Source organism: Sceloporus undulatus, chromosome 1, assembly GCF_019175285.1.
Source record: "Sceloporus undulatus isolate JIND9_A2432 ecotype Alabama chromosome 1, SceUnd_v1.1, whole genome shotgun sequence".
Classification (NCBI taxonomy): Eukaryota; Metazoa; Chordata; class Lepidosauria; order Squamata; family Phrynosomatidae; genus Sceloporus; species Sceloporus undulatus.
The window spans coordinates 339,129,347-339,145,636 of record NC_056522.1 but is presented as its reverse complement, the minus strand read 5'-3'; the positions used below and the strand labels follow the sequence as shown (position 1 = coordinate 339,145,636).

Sequence of the window (16,290 nt, the reverse complement as noted above, 5' to 3'; positions counted from 1 at the left end):
CATAAATTCAGGGCCTGAATTCAGTAATTCATTACCAGAACTAACATTCAATTTACTTGTACCACTCTTCTGAGATTATTGGTTTATTTGTAACAATCCCATAAAAAAAAAAGCTTGCTGCTACAGCAAATGTGTGAAACTACCAACCAAAGATTCACGAACTTACACAACCACATTACATAAAACGTACATCCAGTAGTCTGGTAACCACTTTAAGAGAACTGCTCTCTACCAGTGAATTACAAGAATCCTTGGACTCATACATAATTCTCTGGCATTTCATCTCTATGACATGATAAAGAGCAGCCTTACCAATGTTTCAATATTTATGAATATTTGAGTGTATTCTGTGCAGCTCAAATTGTGTTGATCTTCCTTTTTGGTACATGTCAAGGATTACTATCAACAATGTCAAGCTCCTGAATGTCTAATTACTATATAAGGCTGAAAGCACACGGAACTACTTAGATACTGAGACAAACACATACAGCAGCAACAATTCCATCTTCCAAACATGTTTCTACATCCCGGATGGCCTATTCAGTGGTGGTCCCACAAATCTGGAATGGTCTCCCCGAGGAGCTCCGTCTTGTGACCTCCCTGGTAACATTTAAGAAGAGGCTCAAAACCTTCCTCTTCTGTCAAGCTTTCTCCCCTGTAAAATGAAGCTGTGTATTCCTGTTCCCATCGATTCTCTGCCTTACCCTGTTGAATGATTGTGTTCAGATTTTGTATAATTTGTATTAGTGGATTTTATCTATTTTTATGAGATGTTTTAAATGGTTTTTATATGGTCTGTAAACCACTTTGATCTATGGAAAAGTGGTATACCAAAAAATTTATTATTATTATTATTATTATTATTATTATTATTATTATGACTTCCTGGAAAAAAAACCTGAGTGAGCTTGTAATGTTTTTCAGATTATATATTTATGTACATAAAATCTGTGTGCGAAAAAGGGAAAACTTAATATCTGTTGTGTCGGGTTCACAAGAGTTCTTTATATGTGGTAAAATATGTGCACTTCTACTTGTTAAATTCATCAAGATACTATATTGTATCACACAATTGTGACAAAAGCACTTGACTCAAGCCACAGGAAAATCAAAATTCTGTAGATCTACTTACCTTCTTTAGCACTCCCCTCCCCAACAACTTCCACTTAACTCTCCAGCACAACTTTTTTTTTTTTGGGCTGGAAACACCTCAGCTGTTAAGCCATTATGCTCTTTTCAAATTTCAACAGCTTACCAACAGACCATACCAACACCAGAACTGTCAAATAGCTTTTTTATGCCAATAGTGCCAGGGAATGGAATCTCATCATAATATCTTACATAACAAAGCTTCCAAGGATGATGTTGGGATGCATGTACCAATTATTTAATCCAGTTTGCAATATAGAAACTGAAGTGTAATGGAGTTTCTTTGATGCACTATTGTTCAGCATTATATATACAATATATGTTCTTGATTCTTGCAGTTGACATTTTTCAGCAAAAAGGAGCAAATACGGCGGGCGTGCTTTATGCAGCTTGAGCATACACGCGGGGCGGAAGGGGCGGCGCGTCCCATGCAATTGAATGGGCGCGCGTCCCCGTTGTGCCCCGCCGTGCTGGAGCCCCATTGTTTCCAATGGGGCTTGAGCATAGGTGGAAATCGTCTTACGTGGAGGGATCCAGAACGGATCCCCGCGTAAGGCGAGGACCCACTGTAGTAATCTTTTTTTCCAGTATACAGTGAGCCCTCCCCTTACATGGAGAATCCATTCCATATCTCCCTATGTAAGGGGAAATCTGTCTGTGCTCAAGCCCCATTAGAAACAATGGGGCTTGTGTCTGTGGCACAGCGTGTCCGCATGCCCCATTACTTCTTCCGGGGCAGTGCGAGGCTTTGAGTATGTTGCGCCCGGATATAACGCGGGCGCACTGTAGTCTATTTTTAAGACATGACAATAATTTACAATGAATCCCTTTCTTTCACTGATTTGACTGGTCATAAATACACTTCTTCCTTAATCCTTTGGGACAGCAAGCTTGGAGGGACAAAATGGCGCATGGAGCGCTTGGCCATTATAATCAATCGGGACTTGAGTATTTGCATTTTTTCTGATTTGCGGGTGATGGTAGTTCCAGAACAGATCTCCCATGAATTGGGAGGGACGACTGTAGTTCAAAATCAAGAAGCATATATATAAACCGTTCAATCAAAAAATGGTTTTATAAGAAAACCGCATGGTATAAAGAAAGGCAACCAATTTTTTAAAAAAAAAGAAATGAGAGGAACTTGGGGCTTTATATCCTTTCTCTCTTAGAAGCACCAGACTGCAATATAATTAGAGAACAAGCTGACAGTCAGTGATGTCACAAAAGCTTTTCATATAGCAATGCTTTGAAATACTGGAGGTTACTTGCTGACTCCCAACTATGCCAAGGCAAGATATAATGCTAAACAATGCACACAGACTAACCATATTGGTTCCTGTTGTCTTTGGAAATTCTGTGAGAAACATTTTGTTGTTGTTCCTGTGTATCTTGAAGTTGTTTTCAACTTATAGCGACTCTAAAGCGACTTAATCATGGTGTTTTCTTGGCAAGATTTGTTCAAAGGGGGTTTGCCTTTGCCCTCCACCGAGGCTGACGGAGTGGGATCTGACCAAAGTCACCCAGTGGGTTTCCATGGCTAAGCAGAGACATGAAGCCTGTTCACTAGAGTTGTAGTCCAACGCTCAAATCACTACACCAGATATTATAAATTCTTCCTGTTGATAAAGGCATTACGCAAGCCGTACAAAATCTTATACAAGTTTAATGATATGATTATTGGTGCCTTGCAACTGCACAAGCCAAGCTGCATATTACAGATATCATTGGGTAATATATTTTCAGAAAAGCTCAATTTTATTCATTTTGTTTTATCATAGGCAAGCCTTCAGTGAAGTATACTGGAGCTGTGCAAATATTTTCAAGAGATTAAAAAAAAAATGAAATACCCACCTAGTTTTGCTTCAGAGGTATCCATCTCCCATTTGCTTTTCGGAATGTAACCCTAAATCATATACAGAGAGAAGCTCGAAGGATTAGAGAAAGATATAGAAGACAAAGCACACATTTTAACTTGCAACAGCATTATACTGCAAACATTTCCTTGGGGCAAACTTAATCTGAACTCTGAACCGAGAGACAAGATATGAAATTGTAAAGTACTGCAAAATGCCATAATTACTTTGCACTGAGTGCAAGAAGATAATGCTCAATAATATTGAAGCCTCAATACTACAGAGCTCTTCAATTGGTTTCTAGCAATAATGATACACATAGGCATCCCATACATCTTGAAGTAGTTTAAGATGACATTCTGTTAATCTGTCAGGATTCAGAGACAGATGTGCATCCTTGTGCATCAGAATGCTCAACTTTCTGAAGTGAGCATATGGTGTAGTGGAAAAGGGGTTTCTGAAGCACTAGGGCAGGAGTACCAGTGTTACTCGTTTGTCTTCAGTAAATGTATACAGTATAATCCACAAATACATATTTAATTATTATGAAATAACCATCTTCTTCTATAGCATGGATATCTGTAAATCATGTTCAGTCTTCTTGGGTTAAAAGCATCAAGAAAAAACTTAATATGCATGAAGAACATATTATCAGCGAATGTTTAAGTTTAACCTAGTCTCACATGTTCCAAGCTATTAAAGCAGCTATAATTATTGATGACAAGTATTATGTGTATGCTCAGCCAAGTTTGGCACTGAACCAACACAAGATATATGAAGAAGCCTAGAATCCACAAGTACAGTAACGTTGTTTTAAAAACTATGAAATTCCACCAATAAATTCTGTGCTAAAAAATGAGATCAAGCTCTTGCTCCTCCTTCTCCTGAACATGTTGTAACACAATTTCAGCTTTGTAAAAGAGATGATTTGAACAAAGTGGTGGTTTGAAAGGAATACAGTAAAGTGGTGGTTTGAAGGGAATGTGTGTGTGCATGACCATCTGCACTGGTCACCAGTCAGGTGCTCACTTCAATTCAAGTTGCTGTTTCCCATTGCTTAAAAACTTCCTGCAGATGTTGGCCAAAAACTGGGCTCTTATTTGAGGTGACAGTTGATTCTTTTTCCTTGTTTTATCATTTATGGATTATTCCCCCTTCTGCTAATCATAGTTGATTTTCATGTTTACACTGATATGATTATGCTGCCTTTGGTTACTGAACTTATGAAAACTTTCACATTTTCTTTGTGTGTTTTGATGTTTTATTGTTCATGATGTCATCTGCTTTAATTAGTCTGTATGATGAAGCAGAAAGCAAACATTTAAAATTAGTAACTTATATTTTATACTCAATTGGGTACTTTGCACATACAAATAAAATTAATAGTTCTGGAGAGTATATTAGGATTTATGTCCTTTGCTTTCATGGGAATGTTTTCATTTACCGTAAATATCCAAGACCAACTTACATAAAGGAAGTTTTTAAAACTAAAAAGCGGATGCTGGAAGTTGAAAACAGCAAAGGAGGAACTTTTAATACTTTATTTCCTAATACAGTGGTGCCTCGGGTTACGAAATTAATTCGTAACGCGGCCGCTTTCGTAACCCGAAAAGCCTTCGTAAGCCGAATTGCCATAGGCGCTAATGGGGAAAAGCCACGATTCCGTGCGAAAAAGCCGAAAAAAGCACCAAAAGTTTTTCGTAACCCGAAAAAACATTCGTAACCCGAAACAATAATTCCCTATGGGATTTTTTCGTATCCCGAAAATTTCGTAACCTGGGTATTTCGTATCCCGAGGTACCACTGTAGCTCCATCCAAATGTCTTTTTCACTCCTTCAGCTTCCAACCCATCATCATTCTAATTTCAATGGCTAGGATCTCATTTGGGCATTATTCTTGAATAACCACAGTTCCATTATCAAAGGCGGGTTATTGACCGCCGCTTTGAGGCGGTCTGCCGCCGCCGCTTGCTCCGTAAGGGAGCCGTCGTAGCCACACTGTGCGGCTCCCTTACGGAGCAAAAAAGAAGCTTCAAAATGGAGCTTCTTTCTGCGGCGCCCTAATGACGTCACGAGGCGCCGCTGGCGCACTCGCGACGTCATCAGCGCCGCGACACGTTCGGATGCACAGCATCCGATACGTAAAGATGGCGCCGGCCATGTGGAACGGCCGGTGCCATATTGTATGGACAGAGTCCGTATTAGACCCAGGGGCGTCTAGAAGAGACGCCCCCTTTTTAAAATGGGACGTCCTGTGGACGTCCCAAGTGGCGGTCTATAACCCACCAAAATAATATTTTGGAATGTTACATTAGAAGGCATTCAATACATCCTTATGTAAGCATAGGAGCTCTGTTCTCCCTCCTGCTACCACCAATCATGCTCAATTACTGCTGTTGCCACTGCCCCTTTCTTCTTAATGTACTCTGCAAGCAGTTCAGGCCACCTTTGTTCTTTTTCTTCCTAGGGTGATCACTGAAAATGGGGGTGAAACAGCCATGGTAACTGCAGCTGCAGGAGGCCTCAGAGCAGGCAGCCTGCATGTTTTCGGGAGAAAGGAGAAGGTAGATGTCGAGGAAGGGAGCCCAATTCTACTCCTGCTCTTGATGCAGTGGACCTTCAGTTTTTCTAAGCTCCAGAGTAGGTATACTGGCAGGGTTTTATGGTATGCCAATGTTTCACAGTATTTCAGACACTAGGATTATTGAATAAATAAATTCAATAATGGACTCTGGATTACACAGCCAAGTGTATCTGCTACCTTTGTGTCAATGATGTGGGATTTCTCATGGTACAACAGGCAACAAAAATGTTTGTACGATGATAGGATTCACACACAGAAGCACAGACACGCACATACAAACATGCAGCCAAAATTATCTTTAGAAGAACGTTTTTTAGATCACAGGCCTAGAAATGTCCCAAAGAGCCACCATTAAAATGCAAAGGAAGGCAGAAAGAAGAACAGAAAGAGAACAAGACAAATGAAGTGGGTATTTGCTCTTTAGAAATGCTCTAGAAGTATAAGATCCAACTGAAACACTGGACAAAATGGAGATGCATGGGGGCATGTACCCTGAGTAGAGATGGGGGCAGGTTCCCACCAAAAGAAGTTGCTCAGCTCTAGAAAGTTCTGAAATTCTCTGCCAGGTGCAGAATAACCCACACATGTGTGTCACAAAGACCACAAAGAAGAAATTGCTATTACGTTAACAAATATCAACAGGAGAATTTATATTCAGCCTCCCACTATTGGGATATTCTCCAGTTGTGACATATAACTGGGTTGTCAGTTTCACTGTACATTTATACTTGGGCTATCTTTCAGTCAGTTCTTGTATCTCCTCTTGTATCTCCTCAGACTGCTCTCTGGTTAAGATCAAACTGAAAACAGCTGCAGCACAGAAGATAGTACATATTGCAATTGATGACTTTAGTTCACCTCTCTTCTGTTCATACAGCTTTCAGAAAGAAAAACGAGTTGTAAAAGTCGGTCCATGGGCAGCAGTTAGCAGAATAGGTTCACTGAACAAGTAATGAAAGGTCTTTGGATAGAATTCTTATGCACACATACTTCTGTTGTAGTCTTTTCCAAATAACATTGAACTTTTTCTGAGAAGATTTGGATTTTTCATTATATTTTCCTGGTAAAAATAATCAGTTTTTAATTCATAAGGAACAAAATCTATCAAATGGATAGATATTTTGAAGAGGAAAAATAAATTAGGCATTCCACCTAATAAAGGGTCATACTATTTTAATTTTTTTTTCTAAATTTCATTTGCCTGTGTACTGATAACACCAATTCAAAAAGGTATAATAGTCTATGACTGTCATGATGGATATGTATTTCCTCCAAGATCAGAGGAAGTGTGCATAGAAAATTGAAAGGAAGTTAAAACAGGAAAGGCCCTATTACTCTCAAATCTTGCCTTTGAGCTTGCAGTGGAATCTGTCTGGCTACTATGGGAAACAGGATACTGGACAAGACAAGTCTTTGGTATGATCCGGTAGAATCCCCAGGGCACCATTCTGGCTCCCATACTGTTTAACATTTACATGAAGCTGCTGAGTGAGATCATCCGGAGACATGGGGTGTGGTGTTATCAGTATGTGGATGACACCCAAATATGGTTCTCTATGTCTCCGACTGTTGCAGTGACTAAGGATGGCATATTTCCTCTGAATAATAATAATAATAATAATAATAATAATAATAATAATAATTTGTTTCCCTCCTCTCCCTGTATTGGATTGAGGCAGGTAACAACAAACAAAAACAATAAAATCAAACATGACTATCAATCTCCCTCCCACCCTAAAATACCATTAAGAACAGTTCCCAATAAAATGGTTAATAAAATAAAACGAGATCAAAATCTGGTGGATACCGCTAAACAAATGGAGGGGAAATTCTGAGATCAGTTTGGGAAGGCCTGCCAGAAGAGATTCGTTTTTATTGCCTTCTTAAAGGCCTCCAAAGATGCTAGATGGCAGATCTCATCCGGCAGGTCATTCCAGATTTTTGGAGCGGCAACAGAGAATGTCCTCTAGGAAGTCGCCTTCAGCCTAGTTCTCTCTAATTGCAGTAGATTCTTCCCAGAGGACCTGAGAGTGTGGGAAGGACTGTATGGGAGGAGGCGTTTCCTCAGGTAAGCTGGGCCCAAGCTGCCTGTCTTGGGCTGGATGAGGGAAAACAAACTCTGGCTGAATCCAGAGAAAACAGAGGTACTGACGATAGGAACCCCAGGTCTGGGGAAGGAAATTTGTCAACTTGCCCTGGACGGGGTCACACTTCCCCTAGAACTTATTTGAATTACAAATGACCAGACTGGTAATGACTTCTCAAAGAACATTCTCTGCCGTCACTCCAAAACTGTGGAATAGCCTACCGGAAGAGATCCGTCTTATTACCACTTTGGACGCTTTTAAGAAGGCAGTCAAGATGGATCTCTTCCAGCAGGTCTATCCATCTGATCCTATATAGGACATCCATCCATCTTAATACTCCATTCCTTTGACTATGATTATTGCCTAATCCTATTGTTAAAACTGTCATATTAGAATAGAATTAGTTTTATTGAAGTTATTATTACTGCTGCATTGTATTGTATTTTATATGTATTTTATTCGGTTGTAATCCCACCTCGATCCGCAGAGAGAGGCGGGAAATATAAATAAATAATAACAATAACAATAACAATAACAATTATTATTATTATTATTATTATTATTATTATTATTATTATTATTATTATTATATTTCTGTGATACAATCTTAATTTTGGAGAAGAAACCAATCCATTAACAGTTTTACAACGTGCAAAAGTCTCTGTGCAGCCAGTTAAGCAGAAATCAGCAGAGAATAGGATAGCTGTCCTTTCCAAGAGCATGGTCTGAATACTGTTCTAGATGAAAATTCCTGTCCAGTTTGAAGGAACTAGATACTGGCATACTGGGGGAAAAGTTTCAGTTTATAAAAAGATACGATAAAACTTCTGAAGAGTTGAAATAAAAACTGGCAAAAACAGAATGAAAATGAAACAATATGAAAACCAGAACAAAAGAAAAGAATAGATAAGAACAAAGAAGTAATACTTAGAAGCCTTGGCAGTTGCAAGGATGAGTCTGACCAACCAGTCTTCTGTTCCTTTCGCCGGGCGGCTTCCTCCCGGTGGTTTTTAGAGGTGCGCATCTGCGCACCGCCCCGGGAGAGCCGCCCTCGGACTCGGGGAACATCCCCACTGGGACCTGGACTGTTCTGGCTTGGCGAAGCTGCGAAGCTGCGCAGTTGCGCAGCTCTCATCGGGCGTGGGAGGGTTGAGTTAGCCGGGGAGCATGAGGATGCCTACAGTGGCTGCCCTCTGCTCCATTAGTCACCATAGAGGGTTGGGGGGAGGTTAGGGATACGGGGGATGCCTGGGCCGGGGATGACACCTGGGAGGGCGGAGCTCCAATTGAGGTTGTGTGGGGCAGGGGGAGGTATGGCGGTGGGAGAAGGGACTTCCGTTCCAGGGGAAGGCGAGATAGATGCATCATATCTATCCCACCTTCCTGTCCCCCTCCCAACCTGAAGGACCTGAGGGTCTCTCCAACCGTGCCACAAACCCTATCGCTGCTCCTGTGCAATGCCAGGTCTGTTAATAACAAGACCCACATCCTCCAGGATCTCCTGGAGGACTCTAAGTGTGACCTGGCTTGCATTACCGAGACCTGGCTGGGGCCTGAAGGGGATGCTGTGTGGGCTCAGGCCCTGCCTGCCGGGTACTCGGTGAAGGACCAGCGCAGGTTAGGTGGGCGGGGGGGTGTGTGGCCTTGGTACATAGGAACACCGTGTCCCTCACCAGGAACCACATCCGACAGACCTCCTATATCGAGTGTATTTACCTGACCCTAAAGGCTAGGGACAGTCTAGGGATTCTGCTGGTGTATCGGCCACCCCGTGCATTAGCGGACTCCCTTAACGAGCTGACACAGCTGGTTGCTGAGCTGATGCTGGAGACACCCAGGCTTCTTGTCCTGGGTGACTTCAACATCTCCCTCACGGCCAGCTATGTTCCATCCGGTGCGGCTCGGGAATTCATGGAGACCATGGCGGCCATGGGCCTGTCCCAGCTGATACAGGGTCCTACGCATTGTGCGGGTAATACTCTCGATTTGGTCTTCTGTTCGGATGCGGAAAATCCGTGGGTGGAAATAGCTAATATTTCCCCCCTGTCATGGACGGATCATTTCCTGGTAGAGGCGAAAATCAAGGCTTCTACCCAGATCCCCCCCGGGGGTGGTGGACCAGTTAGGATGGTCCACCCTCGAAGGCTGATGGAACCTGAGAGGTTCCAAGAAGCCTTAGAGGGGCTCACGGTTGGAAATGACGGCGACTCTGTTGATGCCCTTACCGGTATCTGGAATACCGGTCTCTCTGGGGCTATACACAGAATCGCTCCCAAGCGCCCTCTCAGGCCCACTTCCAATCGTAAGCCCTGGTATACGGAAGATCTCCGGGCGAGGAAGCGGGTTCTGCGACGGCTAGAGTACCGTTGGCGGAAACACCTTTGCTTAAACGACAAGACTCTCCTAGACCGATTGTTAAAGGACTACGGAGAGGCAATATGAGCAACAAAGAATTCGTTCTATGGTGCTCGTATTGCGTCCGCGGAGTCGCGTCCGGCAGAGTTGTTCAGGGTGGTCAGGGAGCTAACTCAGCTCCCTCCTGCCCTGAACCAGATCCTTGAACCTTCTAAGGCCTGCTGTGACTTGTTTAACGACTTTTTTGTGGATAAAACTTCTCGTATAAGCGAAGGTCTGAACGCCAACATTGTGGCAGAGCCTAAGGTAGAAGTGTCCAGAGCCTCCGTGGACTATGTTACACTGGATCAGTTTGAGTTGGTGAGTACCGAGGATGTGGACAAGATCCTCGGAAGTGTTCGGAAAACAACCTGCTCTCTTGATCCCTGCCCCTCATGGTTAGCGGCCCAGGGGGGACCGGTGGTAACTACATTGTTACGCCGGATTATTAACACCTCTCTCAGGGATGGGCGATTTCCATCGGATCTTAAATTGGCCATCGTAAGACCGATCCTAAAAAAGCCCTCCCTTGACCCCCGGTACATAATAATTATCGGCCTGTTTCCCTGCTACCATTTTTGGGGAAGGTGATCGAGAGGGCGGTTGCGCTCCAGCTTCAGGCGGTCTTGGATGAAACGGATTATCTGGATCCATTTCAAACTGGCTTCCGGGCGGGTCACGGGGTTGAGACGGCCATGGTCGCCTTGGTCGATGATCTCCGTCTGAGCGCTGACCGGGGAAGCGTGTCCCTGTTGGTGCTCTTGGACATCTCAGCGGCTTTCGATACCATAGACCATGGTATCCTTCTGGGACGCCTGGCTGAGGTGGGAATCGGGGGCACTGCGCTCCAGTGGTTCCGGTCCTACCTCTCTGGGAGGTCCCAGATGGTGCAGCTGGGAGACGTGTGCTCCAGCGAGCGGGCCCTTAAAACTGGGGTCCCTCAAGGAGCCATTCTGTCTCCCATGCTATTTAACATTTACATGAAACTGCTGGGAGAGATCATCCGGAGACATGGGGCGCGGGGTTATCAGTACGCTGATGACACCCAGATTATTTTCTCTATGGTGTTTATCAGACGAGCTCTTAAAGAGGTACTATTCCAGTGTGACTCCTCTAGCTGCCTCCTGTTGCATGCTGGGATTGGCAGTTTTAAGGAGGGGTATTTAGAATTCTCAGGCAGAGAAGTTCAGCTCCTTAAAACTGCCAATCCCAGCATGCAACAGGAGGCTGCTAGAGGAGTCACACTGGAATAGTACCTCTTTAAGAGCATAGTGTGATAAACATCTATGTCTCCGACTGATGCAGTGACCGGGGATGGCGTCTCTCCTCTCGTGGCCTGTCTGGAGTCAGTAATGGGCTGGATGAGGAAAAACCGACTCAAACTGAATCCAGAGAAAACGGAGGTACTAGTGATAGGTTCCCCCGGTCCGGGAATGGCGGTGGTTCCACCTGTCCTGAACGGGGTCACGCTCCCTGTGAAGGACTCCGTGCGCAGTTTGGGGGGTGCTTCTTGATTCGTCGCTTCATCTGACTGCTCAGGTGAATGCGACGGTCAAGAGCACTTGTTATCAGCTCCGGCTGATTCGCCAGCTGCGCCCATACCTGGACCGGAGGGACCTAGAAACTGTGGTACACGCTCTGGTAACTTCGAGACTGGACTTCTGCAATGTACTCTACATGGGGCAACCCTTATACCAAACTCGGAAGCTTCAAATGGTACAGAATATGGCAGCCCGGCTGGTCACTGGCGTATCCAGGACCAGCCACATAACACCTGTACTTAAAGACCTTCACTGGCTGCCCATTCGCTTCCGAGCTCAATATAAGGCGTTGGTTATTACCTATAAAGCCCTAAATGGCTTGGGCCCAGGATACCTAAAGGACCGCCTCTCCCCATACAATCCGCCTCGCACCCTCAGAACATCTGGGCAGCAATTGCTGAAGGTGCCTGGGGCTAGGTTAGCTTCTACTTCTAGAAGGGCCTTTTCTACAGCTGCCCCAGCCCTTTGGAACACGCTGCCCACCGAGCTCCGCTCATCTACTACCCTGGCCCAATTTAGGAAGGATCTCAAGACCTTCCTATTTAAGCAGGCATTCCCCGATTAAGATCCTGTGGGCCTCCCCTCCTCTTCCGTGGCCATGAGGACGGGCTATGGGGCTTTTATTGCTGTTTTACTTTGTATATTGATGTTTATGTGCTTTTAACTTTGTATTTGTGTGCACTTGTTGCACTGTTGTAAGCCGCCCTGATCTTCTTGGAAGGGCGGGATAGAAATAAAGATTTTATTTTTATTTATTACATGCTGAACAGAAAAGAACCTCAATGGCAAAATCAGTTTCCTTTCTGAGTTCCAACAGTACAGAGCAGTCAACAAAAGGATGCATAGCCACAACAGTTGCAGTCCGGAAAAGGACCATCTATTCAGGAATGAAATCATATCCTTTTAGTTGCTAGAGACTATTTGCAGGATCCTTCTCCAAAGCAATCTGTTGCTACTTCAGTATCACTTTGTGATACTTGATTGTGTATTCCTGCATGGCAGTGGGTTGAACTGGATGGCTCTTGTGGTCTCTGCCAATTCTATGATTCTATACATTACAAAGATGCATAGAAAGGCTCAAGTTACTGCCCTGCAGGTACCCTCCATCTTGCTTTAATACCTAGAACTAGGGATTAGTTATGGTGCAAAAAGAAAGAAAGAAAGAAAGAAAGAAGGAAGAAAGCAAGCAAGCAAGCAATTTTATAAAGCAAAAATCATCTTCTTAAAGAGATGAGAAACCACTGCAGTTATGACTTAGAACAAATTATCCGTAAATTGGCAACGTGGCTTCAGTAACAGAATCAAGTTCCAAAACTATTAACATGTAGAAGTAATACCAGGAACTGGCTCTCATAACAGACCCACTACATTACACAACGTCTAACTAAAACCTACGCAGACTAGAAGATATGTTATGCAATCTTTCCTTTCAGTATGATTGGTTTAATGGACATTGCTGGGGCAAGACCCTCAGGTACGGTGGCCCAGCTTTACCAAAGTCATATGTATCGATACTGAGTCTTTAATGTGTGTCCATCCATGTGATACTTATAAGATGTTTCAGAAGTCATTAACACTTCCAGGCTTGTTCTTGCTTTGTCCTTCAATGGGTTAGCAGCCAGTTCCCAGAAAAACTACACCAAGACTCTGACAGTTACATATATGTGAATGGTACACAATAAATGAAAGTATTTCTTTAATAGTGCTCACTAATTTGTTTGGATTTTTAACAACTACTGTCTTCCAGCCCATCTATTTCTGCCAGACATGGAGAAGGGAATCAGTGTGAAATGCTATAGAATATACCACTCTTCTCAGGGAGGCAACCATCCCTAGACTTTTAAATGATCACTGTGTTTCTCAATCCACTTGATGAGAGTGGATCTGCTCACTTATAAATAAGGAACTCCAGGGGTTATATAAGAAGAACAGATTTGAAGAATGTGATGCCCTTTGAAGAAAAATACAGAGTGTTCTGTATCAGACACTCCTTTTCTTTGGTGCACAGGTTTACAGTACTGTATATTATTGAAAAATTTACCATGTACATATATCTTCAACATTAAAGTTCCCAGTTGATGGAAGGCTTATCCAATAACTCATTTTGGTACAAAGACTCAATAATGAGAATAAAGAGTAACACAGCAGCATATAATGATGTTAAGTACTGCAAACAAAATCAATAAATCCTAGCGTATGCACAGTGCTTCACTGTGTATGCAGTCCCTAATTCCTCACATAATTCATGTGTTCTCATACAATTCACAATGTACCCTAAAGAACAGCAACTTCACAAATAGATAATCTACAAATGTGATAATTGTGCATTTGCTGTGTGTACAATTGCTTCACAATACAATTATTCAAAATGGTGATAACCAGTTTTGCTTGTAGCCTCTATATTCTTTCCAAAAACAACAATAACAAAAAAATCTGACAAATGAGTGATAACTTACCAGCTAGAAGCACACCACTAGTAAGCTTTTAAAAAGGCCTTTATCCTAATTTACTGGAAAAATATTAGGAACTGTGAATATATATGTTTGTATACAGTATGTGTGAGTGTGTCTGTGACACAACTTGATTATATTTACATGGAAATATAATGTTGTGAGTTTTCACTCTTTATGCGTTCTGGATTGCTCTCGAAGCTTAAAGACCAAAAGGGCAGGAATTCATAACTCTATCCAAAGAGGCCACTTCACTGATATGTAGTTGGCAGCATATATCTGGGCTTTCCTTTCTTTTGAGTAAATGTATTCCACTTCAGTTGGCCAGAACAACGTATTTCCTGATTTCAAACATCAGATCAGTGAAATTATTGCCTCTGTAGCCAAAGTGAAACCACCATGATCTCCTTAATTCTGACACCTCACACAAGAAGCTAGAAATGTTTAAGAGAGTCCGAGGAGGCAACCTGACTACCACCGTGTGGTGCATCACTTCTTTCTGATACAGAACCATTCCCTTTGATCAACTAGTTGATGTTTCAACTATACGCAAACATCAGTAACCTTGGGTAAACCAGCAGTCAGTCTGCCCACTTCCACCACCTCAGTACAGAATGCTTTTTAATTACTGTTTCAAGAACTTGATGTGCAGAAGGTGTTTTCGGGTAGGTGTGTGTGCACACATGGGAATCATGCCTTCAGAATGGTGGAGCTTCCCAGATGGATCCTATGTGCAGGAAACACGAAATAAAATCCAGAACTTTCAGGTGTTTTTTTGCTTGATCTTGTGCAGAGACACAGAACAAATACCACGGCATAGTGACAAGCTCCAGAGCACAAGCCAGCTGTTCTGTCTTGAAGGACAGTATCATTGGTGACTGTAGATTTCCATAATGGTAGAAGAGCTGTAGCCACGGCCTACCTCTCACCTGCCAGAGATTTACCCATGGGATGGTTATCTGATTTCTTCTTGGTTTTGTTCTTGTCTTGATTGGGCAGAAACAATTTGCCAAGCTGGCAAATTTTTGACCATGAAACTTTGAGTCCTCTAGCCTTCTTGAGGATAAAAGATAGTCCATGCATTTAACATAAGGAAAAGAAACACCTGTGTTCTTCTCTACTCCACTAGGATCTGTTTAACAATTCATCTAGGAATGAGGTTGCAGTTGAACTGGGTATGAACCCTACGTTCTATTGCCCCCCGTTTCTGAAGATCATCACATTGACTAATTATAGTGCAGGCAGAACATTTTATCCAGCTCTATGTAGGGAAGCTTTACTTCTGTGACCAGCCTAGTGTGGATTTATTTCCTCCTTGCTCGAAGCATTTCATTCCCATTTTCAGAAGCAATCACCTTAGATAAAAATGAACTCTCCTGGGAAAAGCATCAGTGGTTCCACAGTCTTCAAACAAAGTTTACAGCTTTTGAACTAGTTTGCAGGAGAGCATAGTCCTAGATGGACCTTGTGCATCTGCCATCTTGGAAGAATCTCAAGGAACCATCCACTTTGATTGCAATTACAGGAACATTGCCGAGACATCTTTATAAATGCTTTAACCATTTGGATTCTAGCTGATCTCAAACTGGAGATCACTGATTCCTAGGCCCTGGGACCATGCCATGATGGGCCTATGAAGTATTACATCTTTTTCAATAGAGCAGAAGAGACCTTGCTTCTTCGTAAAATATCTACTCCTCTCAAAGCAGTCTTCATGCCAGATGGAAAGCCAGAGATGAACTGCTCTGCTCTTCTCCATCAAGGTATCAAATGAAGTATGATGGTGCCGAGATCAGTACAGTCATCTAAGAACGAGGTGGACTGCATGTCAAACCTACTCTACTTTTTACGTTTCTGGAGGAAGATTACTGTCCTCTGCTAGAACATTTGTGATTACATGAAGTTGATTTTGCTCTGTGCTGGAGAAGGCAGGAAACTAGAATCTTCTGCTGAGGATTGTAAATCTTTGTAAATCTCTTTAATGAACTGGAAAATGAATTAGCCTTTTATTGAGTGTTTTTTATCAACTAAGTAAAAATGAAGTCCCAAGATCTTCAAAGATTGCAATCCTATGTGCATATTTCTATATATAAACCCCACTGGGAAAAGTGGTGCTTATTTCTGAGTAAAGAGGCACAGGACTGTGCTATGAGAAATATAGTCGGCCTTCAACTTTCATGGGCATTAGGGGTGTAGCTCCCCTTGCAGTAGAAAAACCATGAACATAGGCCC

At 42.7% G+C, this 16,290-nt stretch overlaps 1 protein-coding gene across 3 annotated transcripts in view; it reads right to left on the bottom strand.

The window, feature by feature from the left end:
• The window catches only part of YLPM1 (YLP motif containing 1), a 91,172-nt gene that overhangs the window by 8,598 nt on the left and 66,284 nt on the right, over positions 1 to 16,290 (bottom strand). For 2 of the 3 annotated variants that reach the window (XM_042448299.1, XM_042448316.1), the window contains one exon: positions 3,001 to 3,052. The exons of the other annotated variant lie outside the window; for it this stretch is intronic. In XM_042448299.1, coding sequence (XP_042304233.1) covers positions 3,001 to 3,052 — 52 coding nt within the window. The remainder of the gene's footprint in view (positions 1 to 3,000; positions 3,053 to 16,290) is intronic. 3 annotated transcript variants of the gene reach the window in all.